Raw genomic sequence first — 21,859 nt, forward strand, 5'->3', positions numbered from 1 at the left:
TTAATTTTCAAGTAACTAGCTTATGTATTCCTTTAGCTATTTTATTTGATACTCATTAGTGCATAAATAAAATGCAAATATCAGTTGCCAAAATGCATAATTATTTTTTGAAAAAATATTAATTAATTAAGAAATTTCTTACATTAAGAATATAAATACATGAAGTTTTTTTTTATTTATTTATTTGCTTTGATTAAGTAGCGACTTAGCTTATCTTATCTTAGCTTAAATGAATATTATTATTTTTTTAATATTGCCTACTGCTTAAAAAAAAATGAAAAAATCAGTAAGCCTTTGTATTTTTGATTAAGACCCTAAGAAATTTTGTATTATGCTTTATTAAACTTTTTAATATTCATTAAAATATAAATGTATTTTTAGTGCTTTTGATATTTCTGAAAAATGTTTTTTTTTCTATTTTAATTTTGGATTACATTGCTCAGCTTTTTTTTAATGCATAAAAAGTTCAGTTTTAAAGTTAAAGCATTTTATTAAAATAAAAATATATTTTTAGTGTTTTAAATATTATATTTATATTTCTTTAACATTTTTTTCTATATGAATTTTGCATTACAATGCTAAGTTTTTTTTTTTTTTTTTTAATGCATATAAAGTTCAGCATTTTATTAAAATAAAAATATATTTGAAGTGTTTTTTATACATTATTTATGTCTTAAAAATTGTTGCTTCTATTTTAATTTTGGATTACAGAGCTGAGTTTTTTTTTTTTTAGATATTTTAAATTGAATATTTTTTAATGCATATAAAGTTGAGCATTTTACAAAAATTAAAAATGTATTTGAAGTGTTTTTTATATACTATTTATATTTCTTAAAAATTTTTTTTTTCTGTTTAAATTTTGGAGAGCTTTTTTATACACTTTGCTATTTTTTAAATAATATTTGAATTTGAATATTTTTTTAAAGTCTAAGCCAAACTAATTGTGTGCGTTGTTTTTCAATTGCTGCTCAGCTGTTTGCTGTGTATTTGTCACTTGTCCTTTGTACTATATGCGTTGGTTACTGACATTGTTTGCCGTATAGCCAAGAGAGCACGGCTTTTGTGCTTATGCGCCAAGCCGAAAAAAAGTTACATTTCACGTATTGTTGCTTCTAGCTTAACTTCATATTTTCTTGCTGCTGCTTTAGCCCAAGTGCTGCGTTCCGGTCTGGCGCATAGAGAGCCCCTAGACCACTCCAATCTCACACACACACACACACACATGTACATATGCCTGCACATAAACACAATTAGAGACTTGGTTTTGTTGCCTCTCAACTTGTTTGCTTACACACAACTTACTCCAATGTTGATGCTGCTGCCGCTGCGATAGTTTCTCGCATTCGTTGGGATTTCCCTTTCTCGCAAAGTTTTTGCTCAAACTTTTCTACTCGTCATTGTGTGTGTGTGTGTGTGCGCCTTAACTTAATTTTGTGGATTTCTATGCGTTCGTCGGACTTTTGTGTTTGTTTAAATGTTGTATAATTTAGTGATTTCTTGTGGCTTTTGTTGTATTTTTGTGGCTACAATGCGAAGCACTGTGATTACATTTGAGCGCTGGGCACATGCGGCGTATGCGTAATGCAGTTATATACATTACAAAATTGTTTAATTAAATCAAATTGAATTTAAAGACAAAGCAAAAGCTGCATGCAGCAAACTTTAAATGTCAAGCAACTTAAATTTGCACAAAGTGTTTAACACATGCGGCGTATACGCAATGTAGACATAATTATACTGTGAAAAAAATAAAACAAACTCGACTGCTAATTAAATTAATTTAAGATACGTCATATTTAGCCAACTTATTGGTACAATTCGCATAAAATGTTCACTAATAGTTTTAACTTGTTAAACTGTTAACTTCTTTCCAGTCTAATTTTTGATTGAGTGTATCAATATTACATCTGTAAGAAGTTGATTATAGGGCACAGTAGTATATCTCGTTTGGATGTTAAATGGTATTTTTGAAATATCGACTATTATTTTAAAAATACGTGAACGTTACGCATCAAATAAAAATTAATCCGAGTTCGGTCTCGCATTTCTCAATTAAAGTTTAGCAAAATCGTTATATTGGTTATTAGAATATTATATAAGCAATATAGAATATTATTATTAGAATATTTTCATCAGCAGTTGCATATATGATAAGGAAAAAAATATATTTATAAATGTAATAAAAATTTTACAATATTTTGCGTTTTAGGTTTACATACAATAAAAAAAATTCGCTCAAATCTATGAAATTTCGAAAAAAAAATTCGCTCAAATCGTAGTTTCATAGATTAAAGCGAATTTTTTTTTATGTAAATCTAAAAAGCAAAATATTGTAACATTTTTATTACATTTATTAAGAAAAAGTTCGCACAAACCTATGAAACCTCGAAAAAAAAATTCGATCAAATCGATCAAATACAACAAAATTGTTGTATGTTGATAATTCTTAATTAATTAATTCCTAAGGTTACGTTTAAGTATTAGAACTATAGCATTTTTTGTTATCACTGCTCTATGTATTCGATTGCGTTGTTTCTATTATTATTTTCATAACTGTATTAAAGTTAAAGCCAGCTCAATTTGCTGTTTGCTTAAAATTTAAGAATTTTTATTGTTTGTTCAAGCCGCAAGGCATATTCAATGCAAACTATTGTTGGGCCAACAAATTTATTGGCAGCACTTATCAGATTCGCTCATAAATCTGCACAGACAGCGCGCCCCAGCCCCAGCTCCGGCTCCAGCCCCTACCCTTTACATATGCATGGCCGGCACACGAGTGCTCCAGTGCTGCTCGCTCAATCCACAAATTAACATGACATTTTTACAAGCCCAAACATGTGTACACATGGGTCTGGGCCTGAGCCACCGTCGCCGCCGCTTCGAGTGCAGTCCAGGCACTCGCAATTAATAGCCAGCTGACCTGCCACGCTAACAACAATAGCAAAAGCAACAATAGCAACAACAAACAAACAAACAGAGTTCAACATTTTGTTGAGCAGCAGCTGCGGCTGTTGCATATTTGAGATCGAAGCCGTTGCAGAGTTTTTGGGCAGAGTTTATGCATGAGGCCTCTCGGTCTGGGTCTGGGGCCCATAAATTTAATTACTCAAAGCAACAAAATGAGCACAAAACAAAAAGCCATTAGCTTAGTTGAAGCTGGGAGCAAGCAGCTTAATCCTTTCGATAAAACTGGGCCAAGTGCTGCCTGCCTTTGTTCGCTCTCTCTCTTTCTTTCTCACTCTCTGTTTGCTCACCGACGAATATGATGAAGTTATCAGCAAAAACAAACTGAATGTTGGCACTGACTCAAAAAAAAGCCAAAAGTTCTAAAAAAATAAAGATCAACACAGCAGCAAGGCAAGGCACATGGCAAATTCTAAACAAGTCACAAGCTTGTTGCAAGCACAAGCTGCTGCTACAGTGGGTTGGTGTGTGGCAAGTGGCAAACTGTCAATAGCAAGCTGCAACAAAAAAAAGGCAACAATTCATTAGCAGCAGAGAAATTAAATTGCTGCAAAAAAAAGTTTACAAATGAGCATAAAGTAAAGTTTTATTTATAAACAAATTGCTGCAGCTGTGGCCAAAACAAAGCTTTAAAATAATATGCATATGCTGCATGCCACATGCCACTGTGCACCTTGCCACAGCATAGAAAATATGACGCAACTGACATGAAGTCGGCCGCAAAAATAATAAAATGATTCTAATAAATTTTGTGTGCAACAAAATATTCCAATGCGCTTGTCTCTCACTTCAAGCGGAAATTGCACATTTTGCAGAAAGTGTGTGTGTGTGTGTGTGGCATATAAAAGGAATTAGGAATGCAATTTGAGGTTATGTTGGCAATGTGCTGGCGCCGCTGCCCCTGGGCCAGATCAGCAAAAGGCAACCGCAAATACACTCATTTATGTGTGTGTCTGTGTGTGTGTGTGTGTGTCAGTTAGGCAAACAGACAGTTAGACAGGCTCCACCCACAGCCTCTCAAGCATAATCAAAAGCTTACCACACTGCAACAAACAATTGCCCAGATATTAATAGACAAAATTTTGAGTATTGCTTCCGTCATGAATAAAATTTATTCTCACACACACAGTCAGTTGTCTATGTATGCGTCAGCTTACTTGATGTGCCTTGTCTGAGCGTTGCACACAAAACTTTTTAAATGTCCATTCGTGCTGCATTCAACGTCCGTTTAGCTGTCTGTCCGTCCGTCTACTTTCTTTCAACTTTTTAGTTTTGTTTTTTTTGTGTAATTTTAATGATGCTCTCCAGCTGCCGAGCTAACAAAAAATGTAAAATACTTGCGGGATCTCTGGAAAATGCTCAACCAAAACAATTTTTGGGCATGGCATGTGCATTTTATTCATGTGCGCATTGGTAGGTCCCAGCTCAGCTGCAACTACGAACAGTGCTCGGCAGATGAAAACTATTTGTGGCTATTCCTAGCTGACTGCCTGCCCGCCCGCCTGACTGTTTTAAATGAGATTATTTTTGTTTTTTGGCATACACTAGCATAAAGTTGAAGTTTTTGCTGCCCCCTGCATTAATTTGGCAATTCCCCAACTGCTTAAGCTGCTGCCATGGCTCGAATTAGAGTGAATAGCGTTTCACACCAAAAAAGTTACAAGACCGGATTGGGTTTCCCCATTCGTCCATTCCAAGCCAAGCATTACTTTGAGTAATAAATTGTAGTTTGCCCCAATATATTGAACATTTTTGAATATTCAATCACATTTATTAATTATGCATTCTGGTTATGAAAAATTTACTTTAGTTACTTGGAATTAATCTAACAAAGTTCAAGCTTTTCAACATATTTAGGAGCGCCAAAAAGTAAACATCAAATTAGCTTATATATTTGTATAATTATATATATATATTTGTATATATTTGTATATATTTGCTTCATTGAGCTCTAAGCACAAATTTTCGGTTAAATCGAATTAGAAAATTTTACATTTGAAAAATGCTGAACTTATTCAGTTGAACAGGAACTTATATAATTTTAAATTTACAAGCAGTCAAACTGTGAAATTGTTAAGATTTTTTTTTATTAATAGCTTCGCTGAATTTTAAGGATTTTAACAAATAATTCAAGAGAAAAGAAACATGGAACGCACTTCAAATTAAGATAGAAAAATAAATACTATATTAATTCAATATAATCTCTGGTTTATTTATATTTAGATTAAGCAACTAATTATTAAAGTAAATCATTTATCTTAATTTGAATTAAAATCATGAGCTACAGTCAACTAGAATTACAGTGTGTGTAAAATGAAAAATTATAATTTCCAAAATAAAAAAGTTAGAAAACAAATTTGTACTGAGGAATAGCTTTATGGTCCTTTTATAAGGATAATTACATCAGGGAAAAAATTAACACGAAAAGTGTAAATTACTGTTGAGTTTTATTTTGAGCGAAAAATATAAAAATCATTTATAATCATTATTTTTTTTTTCATCAAAAATAATGATTATGGTCTAAGTTTTATGAAATTACTCAAAAATAATAATAACCTTTGAAAAGTATCTTAAAAAATTGGAGAATAATCATTACCGTATAATGTTTAAAATATATATTAAAGCACTTTTTTAATATATGATTTTTAATTTATTTATTTTGATGTACTTCTATTTATTTCTCTATGCTATTTTGTTAAGCATTCGCTTATTTAAAATTTCAATGAAACCAGGAAAAATAATCGTTAAGTATTATTTGGCAATATAAAATTAACTAGAACTTGCACACCTAAGGCTTAAGAAAACATTTAAGAGTTTTTCGGTGCTTCTAGATATATATAGAGATATGTAAGTTGTTTTGTCAAATATGCCCAAAAGTTGTAAGCACAATTTTACAATATTTGAGCTTATGTTGAGCTATGCTGTAAAGCGCTTAAGCTCAAGTGCATTTAATATATATAAGCATACAATACATTATAAACTAGATTTCTATAGATTAATTTTAAAACATAGAAATAAATGCACGCAATAGAAATAAATGCCTCAAGCTTGTTGCAAGTTGCAAGTTGCGGTCACGAACATTTTCAACTGCCAAATGTAAAATGCGTCAAAAGCAAATGCAGCTGAGTAAACTGCTGAAAGATTTATGGTATCAAAAATAGTGTCACATAAAATATTCACACCTTCGTGGCCAGAATTGAGCCACGAGAGAAAGAAAGAGCAGAGAGTAGTAACTAATAGTAGGTGGGTGGTTGGCTGGCTGGCTGGCAGACTTGCCAGTTTGCCAGTTTGCTTATAGCCCAGCTCAGAACTGAGTTGGCCAACTGATGCCGTTGGCATGATAAAGCCATTGTTTATATGCGTTCAAGTGAGTTGGATTGCATTTTGGCCATAAGTTGGCAGCATTTTTTATGCGTTCATCATGCGGTTGGTCAGCATAAATTTTTCAGCTTCGCTTCGTTCATTGGCTTGGCTCACTTTTTAGCCAAATGTCTTGATATTGAGCGTTGCCGTTGCCGTGGCCGCAGCAGCTGACTAGCTGCAACATGTTGCCAATTTTGATGTCTGAGTGCCATAAATCAAAGCGCTTAAAGCCAAATCCACAGCCAAAGTGAAAACACGACGCCAAATGCATTTGTGCCCGCCAGCGAAAACTGTGAAAACTTTTACTAAAACGACGTACGTCCCACTTTCCGCCTCCCTCCTCCTCCTCCTCCTCCTCCGCCAATCGCTGCCAGCAACAAAATTTATAACGATTATTTTTGTTGCTGTTGCAGTCGTTGCGGTATTTGCGGCTGCGGTTAAAACGAGAATTATTCTCAGCACATGCCGATTTCAGTTCTCGACGCTTAAACATAGTCGTTGAACTTTCGTCTATAAATAATGGTAATTATAATACACATTTTAGATATATTGTATGCAGCTGAAATAGGAAATCCCAGTCCGATTATTGAAGTGATTCACGATTTTAATAGAAATGTTGCTATGAATCGATGAACTTTATGTGTTTTAAATCTGCCAAAAGTAAAAAGTAATCAAATTTTGTTATCGAAATTTATGATTCTATGCAAACTCGCATCTTTGAGCTTCATATTTGGAACACTTCTCCCCATAAATTAATGATAGGCAATGAATAAATCGATTCACTAATGAATTGAATAAAAAAAGGACTAGAAATTAAGATTCCCAATAATTAATCAGAGTATTGAAATAAGTGTAACAAAATATTTAGTTAGAATTGTCTATAGACGCCTTTTAAATGCAATCGATAAATTGGCTAAATTATTGCAATAGAATCGCATTTTCTACATAAAACGTTTAATAGAAAAGTTGGCAAATATATTAATAGCATGAATCGAGCAAGAATCGCTAAGCTTTATGTCCTTTAAATCTCCCAAATCTAGAAAATAAGCAAATTTTGTTATCGAAATTTATGATTCTATGTAGACTCGCATCTTTTTTCGCATTAATAGATATGCAATCAAAATTATCATATTGTTCACTTATAAATTGAATAATAAACGAACTCTTTGCTGGTTTTTCCAATAATTGATCAGTATATTGAAATAAGTGTAACAAAATATTTAGTTAGAATTGTCTATAGACGCCTTTTAGATGCAATCGATAAATTGGCTACATTATTGCAATATAATCGCATATTCTACATAATGAAATCTTAAGTGCAGTCTCTGTGAAATTGAAATGGACTTAAAGTGGAGACTGTAGCAAGCCTAAGTTTGGATAAATTTAAAGTATTGTCTTTTTAAGAAATTATAGCGAAGAAGTATAAAGATGCAGTGTTGCTTATTATAAGCTAGATCTAGCTTTTTTGAAAGTTATATAGCTTTTGGAATTCGGAAATAGCTTATGGCTTGAAATTTAACTTTTGGTCAAATGTCTTCATAATTGAATGAAATTTGTCCTTTTTTTTCTCATTAATTCAGATTTCACTACTCTGCGAACTTCGTTTTAGGTTCTTACATGAATTTTGACGCAGATTTAGAATCTAGCTTATTTTTTCCGTTAATAGCTTATGTTGCCTCTCAAAATTTTTTGCTAAATATTGCACATCGATGACATAGAATGAATGTTTATAACAAATATAATCGAATAAATCTATATTTCTTATAGAAATTCAAATTACCTTTTGGTACTATACCTACATGGAATATAGAATGGAATATTTATATGAATCATTTTTAAATCAAAATAGCTTTTTATTACTTTGTGTGTCATAAACAAAGCAATACACAAAAATTAAACAAAGCTGTGATTTTGACATCAATTTCTAGCACGATAAGAACGACAAAATAATGAATATAATAAGATATTAACGCCAGGGGGCGGTCTTTTTGCCAGGTATATTTCCAGTGCTGCCTTTTCCGGCGTACTTCAGTGGATCCATAATCGAAGGTGAGCTGCAAGCAGAGATTAAGTCATTAGAGCAAAGCCAAATCTAAACAAAACTAAACTTACTTCAAGCCATTGCGAGTCTCTCTGTAGCTTTGTTGGTAGTCGCCGGCAGATTTCATGCGTTGTTGCTGCTGCATGCCCGGATAGCCCTGACTATAGTTCCACATGTTGTTGCTGGGCATGCTGTATTGGCCGCCACTGGCGTTCATCCAATTGCCGCCGCCCCCGCTTTGGCGATGATGATGCTGCTGCATTTGGTTCATGGCACTTCCTGTATTCATCGCAGACAAGGGCTGCAGATCAGGCACAACCACATTCATGCCGCCGCCATCGATGCCGCCACCGCCACCCATTGGCATTACAGTCATGCTGCTTAGAGGTGCCACCGCTCCAGGCGGCAGCTGCGTCGACATCGTCGATATGGGCGACATTGTCATCTGAGAGTTTTGCGGCATTGACGACTGCATCATTGACATTGGCGACGGCATCGACTGCTGCATTTGCGGCATCATTCTCTGCTGCTGCTGTGGCATCGCATAAGACATTTGGTTTGACGTCTGCATGGGCATCGAGCTCATCCCGCCCATATTGCTATTCAGTGGCATTTGCATTGGCATGCCCGCCATTGACATGGGCATGCTCATTGGCATACTCATTGGCATGCTCATAGGCATACCCATAGGCATGCACATGGGCATGGAACCTTGTCCTTGCGCCTGTACAGACTGTCCCCCGCCCGCCTGCATGCCCATCTGTGTGCTCGTTAAAGCCTTTCAAAGTTATTAAATTCGCTAGAATTCAGCTCAGGTTATTTATAAATATATATCGCTTACCTTGTTGCCATCCTCCGAGAAATCAGCCTCGTAGGGCATTTGACAGTAGTTCATGTTCATATTCATGTTTATGCTTAAAATTAAAAATTACCAATACACTTACAATTTTGCATATACAAATTTGTTTGGATTTTCACCCAATAAAATATTTGCTTATTTATTTTTTTTTATGATTTTAAAGGTCTGAACTTTACGAGAGTTAATTTTCAATAGAATTTTATTTTTCACATGACTGTAATCAAATAGCTTAGATTGCTGATAGTTAAAGCAAAGCTTGCTTTAGTTGTAGTCAAAAAGAACTTTTAGTTAATATTTAGTTTTAAGATCTGTAAATTTATTGTTGATCTTAGTCTAAAGCGATTTATATACAGTTGACTTATAATGTAAAATTAAATAAGCTAACTTAATTATAGAGTACTGGCTGCCAGGGCCTTCGACTCTCTTGTTGCAATTATATTTTGTTTACAATATTTATTTGGGTGAGGAACTTAAGAATAATATTTACATTTTTTGGTGTTGGTTGGGATAGAAGTTGAATAGGGTCTATATTTTGGAATATTGTATTATAGGAAGTTTGTAGAGATTGACATTCTTTTAGGATGTGGCGTAAAGATATATTTGTATTATTGCAAAATGGGCATGTGGAATTTAATGTTGGGTCGAGGTAGTGTTGGTGGGTGATGTTAGTGTGTCCAAGTCTAAGTCTTGTGATTTTAATTTGGAGGGATCTTGGGGTGTTTTTTGGGGCTATGTATTCCTGCGGGTCAAGAGCTTGGTACCAGTTTGATGTGTTGTGAATTGTGTTTGTTGTAAGTGTTTTGAGGAAGTTTTTTAAATATTTGTTTATGTCATGGAAGTTGTGATTTGGGGTTAGGATGAGTGGGAGATCGGTTGCATCTTTTGCAGCAAGGTCGGCTAACTCATTACCCTTAATGCCTACGTGGCCGGGTATCCAGAAGATTTTAAATTTCGGTTGGTATTTGGTGAGGATGTTTCGGATGATGGATGGATAATAGGATGAGTTGTTGATATTTTCTATTGCGTCTATGGTTGAGAGGGAGTCGGTGTATATAGCATATTTTCCGGGCTTGCTTTTTAAGATGTTAAGAGCTTCTGAAATCGCGATGATTTCAGCTGAGAAAACTGTTGAGAAGAATGGAATTAAACCTGATTTTATTATGTTGTGTTCGTTGGTTATGGCGTATGATGTAATATTGTTAATTTGGGAGCCGTCTGTAAATATGGGTTTGTATTTTTTGTTGTCGTCAAGGATTTTTTGGAATAGTTTTTTGTATATGAGAGGGGGAGTAGAGGTTTTTGGATACTCTCTGAGAGAGGAGTCTGTTAATAGAGGGTTTAGATGCCATGGGGGGGTATGTATTATTGGGTTTCTGGGATAATTTTTGTGCGGGATGTCGAAGGCTTTGGCAGTACTGATGATTCTGTCTATTGTCGATTGATATTTTACTTTCTTTTTTTGCTTATAGTTTTTTATTATGTTGAGGATTGGGGAGTTGTGTGAGTTTATTAGAGATTTGCAGAGTTTAATTGTGGCAATTTGATTTCGTATGTGAAGTGGGGTTATTTGAGCTTCGAGAAGCATATTGTTTACAGGAGTGGTTCTGAAGGCACCGAGTGATATTCTTATTGCGGAGTTGGTGATTGAATTAAGGGGTAGGAGGGTAGAGTGAGGGGCAGATCCAAACAGGGGGAGACAGTAGTCAATTTTTGATAATATTATTGCTTTGGTAACGTTAATTAGTGAGGAGGTGTGGCAGTTGAATTTCTGGTTTGATAAGCATTTTATAATGTTGATTTTTTTTTCTAATGAAGTTTTAAGGGATTTTATATGGTCGTGAAAGTTGTATTTGTTATTTATGTGGATGCCCAAGAGTTTCAAACAGTTCACATTTATTAATTGGTAATTAGCTGTAAGGATGTGGCATGAGCAGTTGTGTTTGCGACAGATGTGTAGGTGTTTGCATTTTGTGGGGGATAATTGCGCTCCAGAGTATTCACACCATGCTGATATTTGGGTGAATAGTGTGGATAGGTCTATGTTTTGGTTTTTTGTATTAGGGATGTTTATAAAGAGATTAAAGTCGTCAGCATATGCGCTTACTTGGATGTTTTTGTGAAGGGATATAATTGAGTTTAGTTTGTTGAAGGCGATGATGAAGAGGATAACTGAAAGGGGGGAGCCTTGAGGGATACCATTATGTAGAGGGCGTGCTATTGAATAGTTGTTTCCTATTTTTGTTATAATTTTTCTGTTTGTCATAAAATTTTTTACGTAGCTGAAAATGTTGGGTCCGATGTTCCATGTTTTAAGTTGGTCGAGTATGGTGTGTAGTCCTATTCTGTCAAATGCTTTTGTGAAGTCAAGGGAGACGATTGATGCGTGATTTCTTTTTGAGAGCGTTCTACATATACGATGGTCTAAAAAAAGTAGACTATCTATAGTAGATTTGCCTTTTTTAAAGCCGACTTGACTGTTGTGTATAAGTTTGCTGTTGTTAACAAACCACCACAGTCTTTTTGCCACAATTTTGTCAAGGATTTTGGATAAGCAGGGGTTTAATGAAATTGGTCGGTAAGAGTTTAATTCGGATTTTGGGGAGGATGGTTTAAGTATTGGGATAATTATGCTAGTCTTGTAAGATTGTGGGATAAAGTTTTTAAGGATTAAATTTTGAAGGCGGATTATGCGCGTCTTAGTATTATTATCTATATTCTTTATCATGGCATAGTTGATTCTGTCTTGGCCAGGTGTTTTTCCAGAAAGTGAATTGATTGCTGCGTTGAACTCTAATATTGAAATATCTTTTTCTATGGCTGATGCTTTTTTGTTATTTGTGGGTGTGGGTTGTGATGCTAATGCAGCGCGTTTAGCTGAAGAACAGGTTGTAGGGAAGTTGTTGTCGTCGGCTGCGTCTGACCAGTTTTTGCAAAAGATGTTTGCGATATCCGATCTGTCGGTGGTGTATTGGGATGAGATTGGGTTGAGGATGCAGTGGATGTTTTTGGAGGGATTGAGGCCGCAAAAGCGCCGAATGTTGTGCCATATTTTTTGTGATGGGGTTTGTGGATTTATTTGTGCGGTAAAACTGTTTGTGCTAGCTGTTTTTGCTATTTTTAACGTGCGTCGGAATATGGCATTGTCGTATTTGTATTTAATTAGGTTTTCTGTATTTATATTTTGTTTTAGTTTTCTCCACGATCGTACCTTGTTGTTACGTAAAACTTGGAGTTGATTGTTCCACCAGGGAACGTTTTGTGAGTGTTTTTGGGGGGATGACTGGGGGATTGCAAAGTGAGCTGCGGTGAGAATGATTTTTTGAATGTTGGCTGTTTCTTTGTTTATATTGTTACTGATTGGTGTTGTTTCAGTTAGTTTTTGAGTGTACTTTGAGAATAGAGGCCAGTTTGCGCTGTCGGTTTTGAATCGTGGTTTGTAATTGGGTCTGTTGATGGGGTTTGATGTGAATATTTTAATAATTATGGGCGCGTGGTCGCTACCGTGGAGGTCTTCTGACACTTCCCAGCTGCTGTCAAGCATTAGTTCGGGGGAGCAGAGAGTGAGGTCTAAGTGAGTAAGTGTGTTGTGTGTACTGAGGTGTGTTGGAGAGCCGTCGTTGAGAAGGATAAGGTTGGAGGATGTTATAAATTTTGCTAGCGTCTTGCCTCTTTTGTTGTTGGTTTTTGAACCCCACATTTGGTGCCAGCTGTTGAAATCACCAGTTATTATTTTTGGCTTGCTTGTATTTTGAAGGAAGAGTTCTAGCTGGGATGTGGTAAATATTTTTTGGGGCGGTATGTAGCATGAGATTATTTTGAATGGGATTTTTGATTGGATTTCAACTTCTATGGAGTCAAAATCTTGGTTGATTGGGATTTCTTTGTGTTCTAGACTATTGTGAATGAGTAGAGCCACGCCTCCTGAAGCGATCGTGGATGAGTTCTTGGTGTAAATGGTGTAATTGATTGGGGTAGGAATTGGTGAGGTAATTTTGAGGTGAGTTTCTTGAATGCTTAATATTTGTGGGGAGAATTTTTTAATTAATAGTAGTAACTGATCGTAATTGTTGAGGTAGCCATGACAGTTCCATTGTATTATCTTAATCATAACTTAAAGTTTTGCTTTTTTTTTTTTTTTTATTTTTTTTTTTTTTGTTTGAGAGATCAGTATGGATATATTGTTGCTTTTATTTTTGGCCGCAGCGCCTAATTGCTGTTTAGCGGCAATGGGGTTTGCGGCCCATTGGTTTTGGCACACTGTCGTGGGCCGGGGGGCAGACGCCGAGCTCTATGCATGAGCGCCCGTCCCCCGGCCCCTGACAGTGAGCCGGAATAGAGGATGTTATTCTGAGATGTCGTCAGTAATCATGTCGGATTCGTTATCTATACTGGTTGAATTGTGTGTAGACTTATTATTGGTTTTAGTAGTTTTTTTGGGGTTTTTAGGTTTGAGTGTAGTTGCTAGTGTTGGATTATTGTTGTTTTTTTGAAATATTCTAAGTCTAGATTCGTTGATTATTTGGGAGGTTAATTGAGATGATGTATTTGGTTTTGCGGCTTGAGTTTTTGTTGACGTTGAGGCGCTTAAGTCGATGTCTTCTTCGTATTGTACTGGTTTTCTTTGAGTAACCCCAACTCCAGCATGGTTTTGTTGGGTTGGTAATTTAGTTGCTGCGGCGTATGAAGATTGTGGGAGTCTGTGTCTTTCATTGTATATTTGGTGAGCTTCTTTAATTGTTGTCTTTTCGATTGTACGTATGGCCTGAATTTCTTTATTTTTAATAAAGGAGGGACATTTGGGGTCGAAGATGCTGTGTTGATGGTTTTGCAAGTTGTTCTCTTTGCAGTTTATACAGGTTTTGCTGTTGGTGCATTTTTCTTCTTCTGTTTGTTTGTGATTTTTAGTTCCGCATTCTAGGCACATTTTTTCGCTTTTACAAAATTTAGTTGGGTGTCCAATTCGACCACAATTGCGGCATCTATAGGGTAGTGGAATGTACGGGCGTATGTTGACTTTTTGGTAACCAATTTTTATGTCGGTTGGTAGGTCGATTGTGCCGAAAGTTAGAATTATTAAGCCAGTTTCTTGCATTTTATCTTGTTGTCTTTTTAGTATTTTTTTAACTTCAATAACTTTGTCTTGTTTGAGTTCTTGGAGTATTACTTCTTCTTGTACTTCGCGGAGATTATTACAATATATAACACCTTTGGAATTGTTTCGTGTATTGTGTTCAGTCACTTCTACATTTGTTGTAGTGTCTAATGCAGTGAGTTGTATGAGTTTGATGGCTTGCGACAATGATTTTGTTTTTATTTCGTACGATCCGTTTGCTAAGAGTTTGCACTCTTCCACTTCACCACTGCACAGGTTGTCTATAGTTTTTTTAATTTGGAAAGGTGAGTAGTTTGCGAGCGTTTTGTCTTCATCGGTGCGTTTCATTATTAAATATTTGGGGCCGACACATAGATTAGAGAGAGTTTTTGTTTTGTCAATTTTAAATTGTAGGGTATTGGACCTGCTATGCAGGTCTGGTGGTTCACGCATGCTGCGGTTGTTGTAGTTTTTGTTGGGTTGTTGTTTTTTCCGTTAGATGGTTATCAGTAGAATGTTTCGCACTGTGATTTTGTTTTTGTAAGATTTTTGAGTTTTGCTTTGAGTTGTTCTTTTTACAAGTTAAACGAGAATAGCGTGGACACGTCTGCTCTGATTGACTGTAAATTTATTGTTGATCTTAGTCTAAAGCGAAGCTTCACTAAATAAAACAAAAAGCACTTTTTTAAATTATAATTGTAATAGCTTATTAATTTTTGATAAAGAATTCTACTTAGGCATGGTCGTCTGGCTGCGTAAGAGATACTTATGAGGAAGCTCTAGAAATCTTCAATACTTCAATTGATAGTGTGAGCGTATATCTGTTATTTTTATACACTTTGACATAAAGAAAAAAAAATGGATTGCAACAGAATGAAGGAAGCATGCCAGACTCCATAACGTATTTATGTTCTTGATATAAAATAATCTAAGTCATTGAGCTGTGTCCGTCTGTATGAGCAGCAAAAACTCGAAAGCTATAAGAGCTAGAGATATCAGCTTTGGTATGCAAATACTGCTATATCCGAAGCAAAATATACAGCGTCTATTGAAAACTTTCCGTCTGTATGAGCAGCAAAAACTCGAAAACTATAAGAGCAACAGCAAACAAATTTGGTATGCAGATACGCTATTATTTTTCAAAGCTTAAACAGTTTGAAAAACAAACGATTTACGCGCAGAACAAATCAGAACAGCTATTTGTTTGCTGCGCTGCTGTAATCAAAGTGTATCAAAAAGTTGTCTGTTATCTATACTTGTTTCTTATTTAATCAATGCGACAATGATAATTAAAAAGCATTCTAAAGCTTATTAAATGTATTTAGATAATATTTTATTTATGCTGTAGGCAACAGGTACTTATGGGTTTTAAAAATTCTAATTCTAAGCGGATACTGGGACAGCTGAACTGGCTCTGGGAATAACGTGATTAAAATTATGAAGAGCTTAGCTTACAGCACAATTAATTTTACCTTCGCTTGTCATTTTATTGTTTATCTACATAAATGTGAACAGCAACAACAAATACCAATGCAAATACACACACACACACACAGACGCATAATAAAATAAATACAAACACACCCACACAAGGCTTGGATGATGGCGTGTCATTTATTCAAGCCAACACGGCTGAGCTGCCAACCGTTTGGCTGTCCTGCTGTCCTCTTTATACATATCCTTGGGTTTTACGCGCTGCCACGTCGCTGCTGCTGCTGCCGTTGCCACACCATTTATGCCATTAAGTCATTAGCTTTGTTTAACAAATAACAAACTGTCAATGAGTTGATTAACGATGTTTTTCGCATGAACTGCAATTAGCTGTCGCTGTTGCTGCCTGCGATGGATGCCCCCGTTTTTCCAACTGATAAATGGGTGTGATTTTGCGCCCAACGTGCTGGCACTGCCTGTTGACTTGGTGGCCAACAAGTGACAGACGCCACTTGCTCTAGAGGCCAGCAGGAACAGCAGCGGGAGCAGAGCGTCGCCTTCGCGTTATTGATGCACAACACAACTGTCGCTGTTGCCATCACTTGGCAATTATTGTGTGTATGTTGTTTGCCACAGCAGCAGCCCTCAGCCTTCATGGACAGACTCGGGCGTTGTCAGCGCAATTACTAACCGTTGACAAGTGTAATGTCAGCCAGCGCGTCATCCTGTTACAAATACCTCTTTCTTTGACTATAGCCACGGTTGCTGTTGCTGTTGTCGACGTGACTCGTTGCTTCATCACTCAGCCAGGCAGTCAGGCCACCCAGTCAGTCACTCAGTCAGTTACATGCTTCATACAAACACCCACTGCGACTAATAGACGCTCGACTTATTTCGATTTTAGCCATTTATTTTGCATTGACAGTAGCACAGAGTGGGAGGAGTTTGTTAGAAAGCAACATCAAATCTACTACAGTTAAAAAAACTAATATGCATTATATTTCGAAACAATTTACATCTTCATTAACTTAAAATCATTGAATCCAAGCAGCCATCAGATGCCACAGAGCGCAGGAGATTGTTATACTACATCAAAAGGATATATAATCCATAAACCATTGGAATGTTTTGAGCCGCTTCTTGAGTGCGATCAGTACACTTCTGTGGCACATGTCCAAATCAGTTTTTAGACATAAAACCCTAGATTTAGGGAGAAAAAACCTCAAAAAAATAATATTTACAAATTTATAGCCGCAGACCTTTCCTTTTTGTTTTTCACAGGTCTGCGAGCTTTTTTTTTTGTGCTCATCAAGTGAGTTTTGACGCAAAAATCGTGAAAATATGGAAAATAATAAAAAAAAACCCTGAAGAATTTCAAATAAAGCTGAATTAGCGTGTTCCCCCTAGATTCAAAATTTTCACCCCAGACCAATTTATAAGACCCCAAATCTAGGGTATAAAGCCCCAAAACGGCAACACTGGTCCAAATAACGCGCCAAGGGTCTTCCCGTTTAGAAGAACTTCTTGTGTCTATCGTCTAACCAATTTTTTATAATACGCTTGATTGATTGATTAACTTATCAATTGACACTTCTTTTTGTTGGCCAGCCTACCAAAGTTATAGGGCCTAAAGCCACGATCTATGCTGACGCCACATTGCCAGATTTTGAAGCTTAGCTGAAAGTTCTCGTCGTTCCATAAGAGCAGACCTGGATTGTAGGCGCCTATGTCGAGGAAATACTCGCGATTAATGGCAAATAGTCCACCTACATGCGTGGGAGTGCGATACGACTCCGAGCTATGAGCGCGACGACGCTGCTCCAGACGTGGCACTTCGTTCTTCCTGTACTACATGCTTGACACCAAAATGGCACGACGTTGAATTTCGCTGCTGGAATTCTAATGGAGCGTGTGCGTATTAAGTCGTTACGTTTTTCACAAGATCTTTAAAACTGCTGCACATAGTCATCCAGCATAGTACGCAAATTCTCCTTATCAGAGTAGTCATCCATAAGAACAGAGAGGCATTCGTTATGGAATACAATAATGATAAAGGATAATCCCAATGCTTGCAATCCTCCCAGACGCATACATAGATATTTCATCGGAGCACGCGATAGTCAAGCCGTATTCCATTTCAGAAAAGTCTGCAAACATACTCAGAAAGCATAAATATAAAACAATTTAGAAGTGAAGAGTTGTTTGGCAATGCTAGGAGTCTCAGCGAAGAGCTCATCAAGGTACTCCACGATGTAATGATGGTCGCCATGGATTTGACACTTACTCATCTTTATCTGATATCGCTAATATGGCAGCCACAATGCCTTTGTGAACTGCAAATGTATAGAAAATAAAAAACATTTATTTTATATAAACTTTAAAATTGTTAAGCCTCTTTGTTGGCAACGTTTCGTATTGTTAATATTTATTAGATCATTATTACCATACTCCTGCCAGCTTCCTCATGCGTAGATTGCCTGTGGATTTCAATGAGCCGGTCACCCGATACACCTGTCGATCGGAGCTTGCTCATTATCGGCTTACGCTCGCGCTCCTCCTTAAGCAGCTGCCCACATCGGTTGTTAAATTTATTTGGATGATTTGCCTTCGCCACCAGAGCTACCATACCTTCCCAAACTTTAGCGCGATTCGCAAACAGCTTGAGGTTCGCAATCAATCAATCTGACGTCTCATATATGGCAAAAACTGCAGTTGGAACTTTTTCAAGTTCTGCTTTTTCTGGCTATGTAAATGAAACACCTCATACATATGACGTGTCCGCTCTTTCTGTAGTCGTTTCAGTTAATCACAAAACATGGAAATTTCGTTGGCGACTCACGAGGCATATTTTCTGGATTATTTTCAATTTCCAAAATCAAGTCCAAATTCATAAGTAAAGGACCTGAATTTGGAAATTGGTATAAGCCAGAAAACTTTTGAGTAAATTGTGAAAATCCGTCGTCAACGTAAATTAAATAATGTTGCAAATCATTGAGCAAACACAGTAAATTATAATAAATATTTTCATCCATATGACGTGTCCGCTCCTTCTGTAGTCGTTTCAACCAGATGCATATCTTCTGGATTATTTTCAATTTCCAAAATCAAGTCCAAATTCATATGTAGAGGACCTGAATTTGGAAATTGGGATAAGCCAGAGGACTCGAATTCGAAAATTGATAATAAGTCGGAAAACTTTTGAGTAAATTATGAAAATCAGTCTTCAACGTAAATTCAATCATTTTGAAAAATCACAGTATAATATACTATTAGAATCACAGTATGTATAGAAATATTTTCAAACGACCTTAGCGCATGTGCCTATAAAATTAATGTAAAGCAAATGCGGCTTTGACACTTGAATGTTGGTTTTAGTTTTAGTAAATTGTATTTAATTTTTTTATGTTTTGGATGACAGTGTGTTGCCTGTTTTCTGCTCTATATAATTTATGCCTTGTTGCTTTTGAGACATATCGATTAATTGGTATATTTTCTTATTTTATAGCTATCGAAATCAAATGATGGTGATCAGGTAAGTTTTATTTGATTTGAATCTTTTCGCTTAGTGTACTCATTGTAATTATTATGCTGCTTATGCACTTGTTTAATAAACAAATTATATTAGCCAATGTTTACACAAAAAGTGTCCGGCACAGTGGTGTTTGTCACACACACACACACACACACACACAGTCAAATAAATAAGCACGTAAAATAAATTAGTTTCGGTGCGTCGCTAATTGCCCTGGCTGAAAGTTAATTATGTTGAAAATGTGAAAATTTTGCAAATTGTAGTTGTCAAAAGCATTTTGACATTTCCCCTGCAGTAGGAAATTAGTTTTAGCAACTCCTTTATTTCGTTTTTGTGTGTAGTGTTGTGTTGTTTTGTTTGTAATGCGGTTTCATTTGCTGGCAAACAACAAATTATGAGTATTATGATTAGCCTGGGCAAATGCAAACAATTAACATGGAAATTATGGACAACATACGCATCATGTTGATTTGATGCCGCTGATTAAAACAAATGGCAGCGCACATATAACAGTAATTAAGAGCGATGTTAATAACTCTGTGTATAATTGCATTAAAATTGTATGACGAGCCGACGACTAGAGTTAGGCTGACAGTTTAAGAGCTGCTGCTGTCATTTGCTAAAAGGACAACTGCAACTCATTAGGCAAGTCTTTGGTTAAACAGCGCAAGTGCAGCGTCATTAATTAGACATGTTAAGTTGATGAAAACTAATCTACTAAAAGCTAAAGCAACACATACCTAACTATATAGAGAAATCTGTGTAGAAACATTGTTTAGGCAACGAGTCACATGCGCTTAATGAACTTTGTAGCTGCAACAATGTTGCAAAAAGCAACAAAAGTAAGACAGAAAGAAAAAAGTCGAGCGCACTCTCGACACAAAAATCTGTGCAAATCACAAAATGTGTTGGGGGGCGCAAAATGAGGCCAAGAGAATGATGTGGTGCAAGTGAAATCTGAAATCGAAATACGCTCTACAGACAGCAGCTGTAGTCGAAGCTGGAGCTTTCTCATTTGAAACAGTGTTTGCCATAAACTAAGTAAGTTGTATCGGCATTCTATGGGGCCAGCAGCTCAGCTTGGTACGAGCCACTGCAATCCCAATACAAAATCCCAATCACTGCTGCTTGGCACGTCGGCATGCAGCTCATGATGGCAAATGGCGTTGGCGCTGACGCTGTCGTTGGCATAACGCTTGGCTGAGTGCAAATTCAATTAACTTGTTACAACACAATCTCAGGATCAGCTTTAGCAGCAGCAGCAGCTCCTACTCTTGCGGCTCAGACTGGGGCTTTGGCCATTTGCACTGCACTTTAAGCACAAATGTTGGCCATAAGCAGCGCGGCGCCCTTGAAACCACCGCCCCCAACATTGTTTATTTTATTTAGAGTTTTTAATTCCAATGGAATGGAATTGGTTTTGCGCTAAGCATACATAGAATCTCTATTCGTCTATTTGACTATTCGATTTAAGTGCTGGTAAATGCATTTTTTCTTATTCAATTAATAAAAGATTTCACCGTCATGGCTGTGGCTATGCCAAGCGCTTGATTGACAGCGTTAGCAAATATTTTCTCTACTAAGGGAGCAGGACTCACACTGGCAGTCAGCACTAAGCAAATTAAATGAATATCATAGCAATCAATAATGGAATTATTAATTAGCTGTCAATTAGATTTGCTGCACGAACTTGTTTAATAAATAAAACATGTCTTGGAGTTCGATTTGCATGCGCAATTTGATGTGAGCGGTTTAAAGTTAAGGCGCAACTCTTTATATAATTTATTAGCTATACGTCAAGGCAGACTGGGCGTCGCTCCAAAGGGCAGTTTGGCATGTCAATAGGTCTCAAATTAAACCTAAATGCAGTTACGCCCATAGGTCGACGCCTTTGTCTGGTTAAGCGCTCGGCGTTCATTTTTATACGATTTTGCCATTAATCAAATGCCCAAAGGGGTTGCACTTTTAACACTTTGTTACCCCTTCAGGCCAAATCATTTAAATTAAGCCGCTAAATCTAGTAAACCCCAGTCACAGTTTGTTGCCGTTTTGTATTTTTGGCATTTGATTTGATTTTGCTGCTGCTTTGATCGCTGCTACGTGCTGCAGTTAGTGGACACAAATGTGTTGCACGTTCGCCTGCAGTCTTAGATTGGCTGCAGATCGCCCGGTGGGCAGCTCGGAGAGATTTACATTGATTTAACACTAAATGGATGCCATGCATTGACCAGACCAGACCAGGCCAGCAGCCACATTTGTGCGACATTTTATGCGCTTGTTTGGCCAGCAGACATCCTTGGGCAATGTCACCTTAAAGCTTCGACGGCTAAAGCGAATTCAATGTCACGTAGCCAATACAACGAGCACAAACATGGCGCACGACTTGACGAATAGTTTTTTGCTGACTGTGGCCACAGTGGCGCTCTCTAGACTTCATGTTCGTCTGTTGCTCTGAGCTCAGTTTAGCCAACGTGACTGGCTCCACTGCGTGCACGTGGATGTGTGTTGAGCAAGGTCATGTGAGGTCAGCTATGCTCATGCGACAGCATCAATGTCAAAGCATTATTTGCATTTCCC

The 21,859-nt window shown here is 36.7% G+C and overlaps 1 protein-coding gene across 2 annotated transcripts; it reads right to left on the bottom strand.

The window, feature by feature from the left end:
- Positions 1–8,185: 8,185 nt before the first annotated feature.
- On the bottom strand, positions 8,186–9,351 carry LOC108595628. 2 transcript variants are annotated; one of them, XM_017980897.1, is made up of 3 exons: positions 9,210–9,351; positions 8,440–9,128; positions 8,186–8,381 (listed from the first exon to the last, which is right to left on the bottom strand). In XM_017980897.1, the coding sequence occupies exons 1-3, from the start codon at positions 9,273–9,275 to the stop codon at positions 8,294–8,296; spliced, it is 843 nt and encodes a 280-aa protein (XP_017836386.1). In that variant the 5' UTR covers positions 9,276–9,351; the 3' UTR covers positions 8,186–8,293. The 2 variants fall into 2 exon arrangements, with proteins under 2 accessions (XP_017836386.1, XP_017836385.1); XM_017980896.1 differs by having other exon boundaries at positions 8,188–8,381; positions 8,440–9,146; positions 9,210–9,350.
- Between the last annotated feature and the right edge of the window lie 12,508 nt (positions 9,352–21,859).

Source organism: Drosophila busckii, chromosome 2R (assembly GCF_011750605.1).
Source record: "Drosophila busckii strain San Diego stock center, stock number 13000-0081.31 chromosome 2R, ASM1175060v1, whole genome shotgun sequence".
Taxonomy (NCBI): Eukaryota; Metazoa; Arthropoda; class Insecta; order Diptera; family Drosophilidae; genus Drosophila; species Drosophila busckii.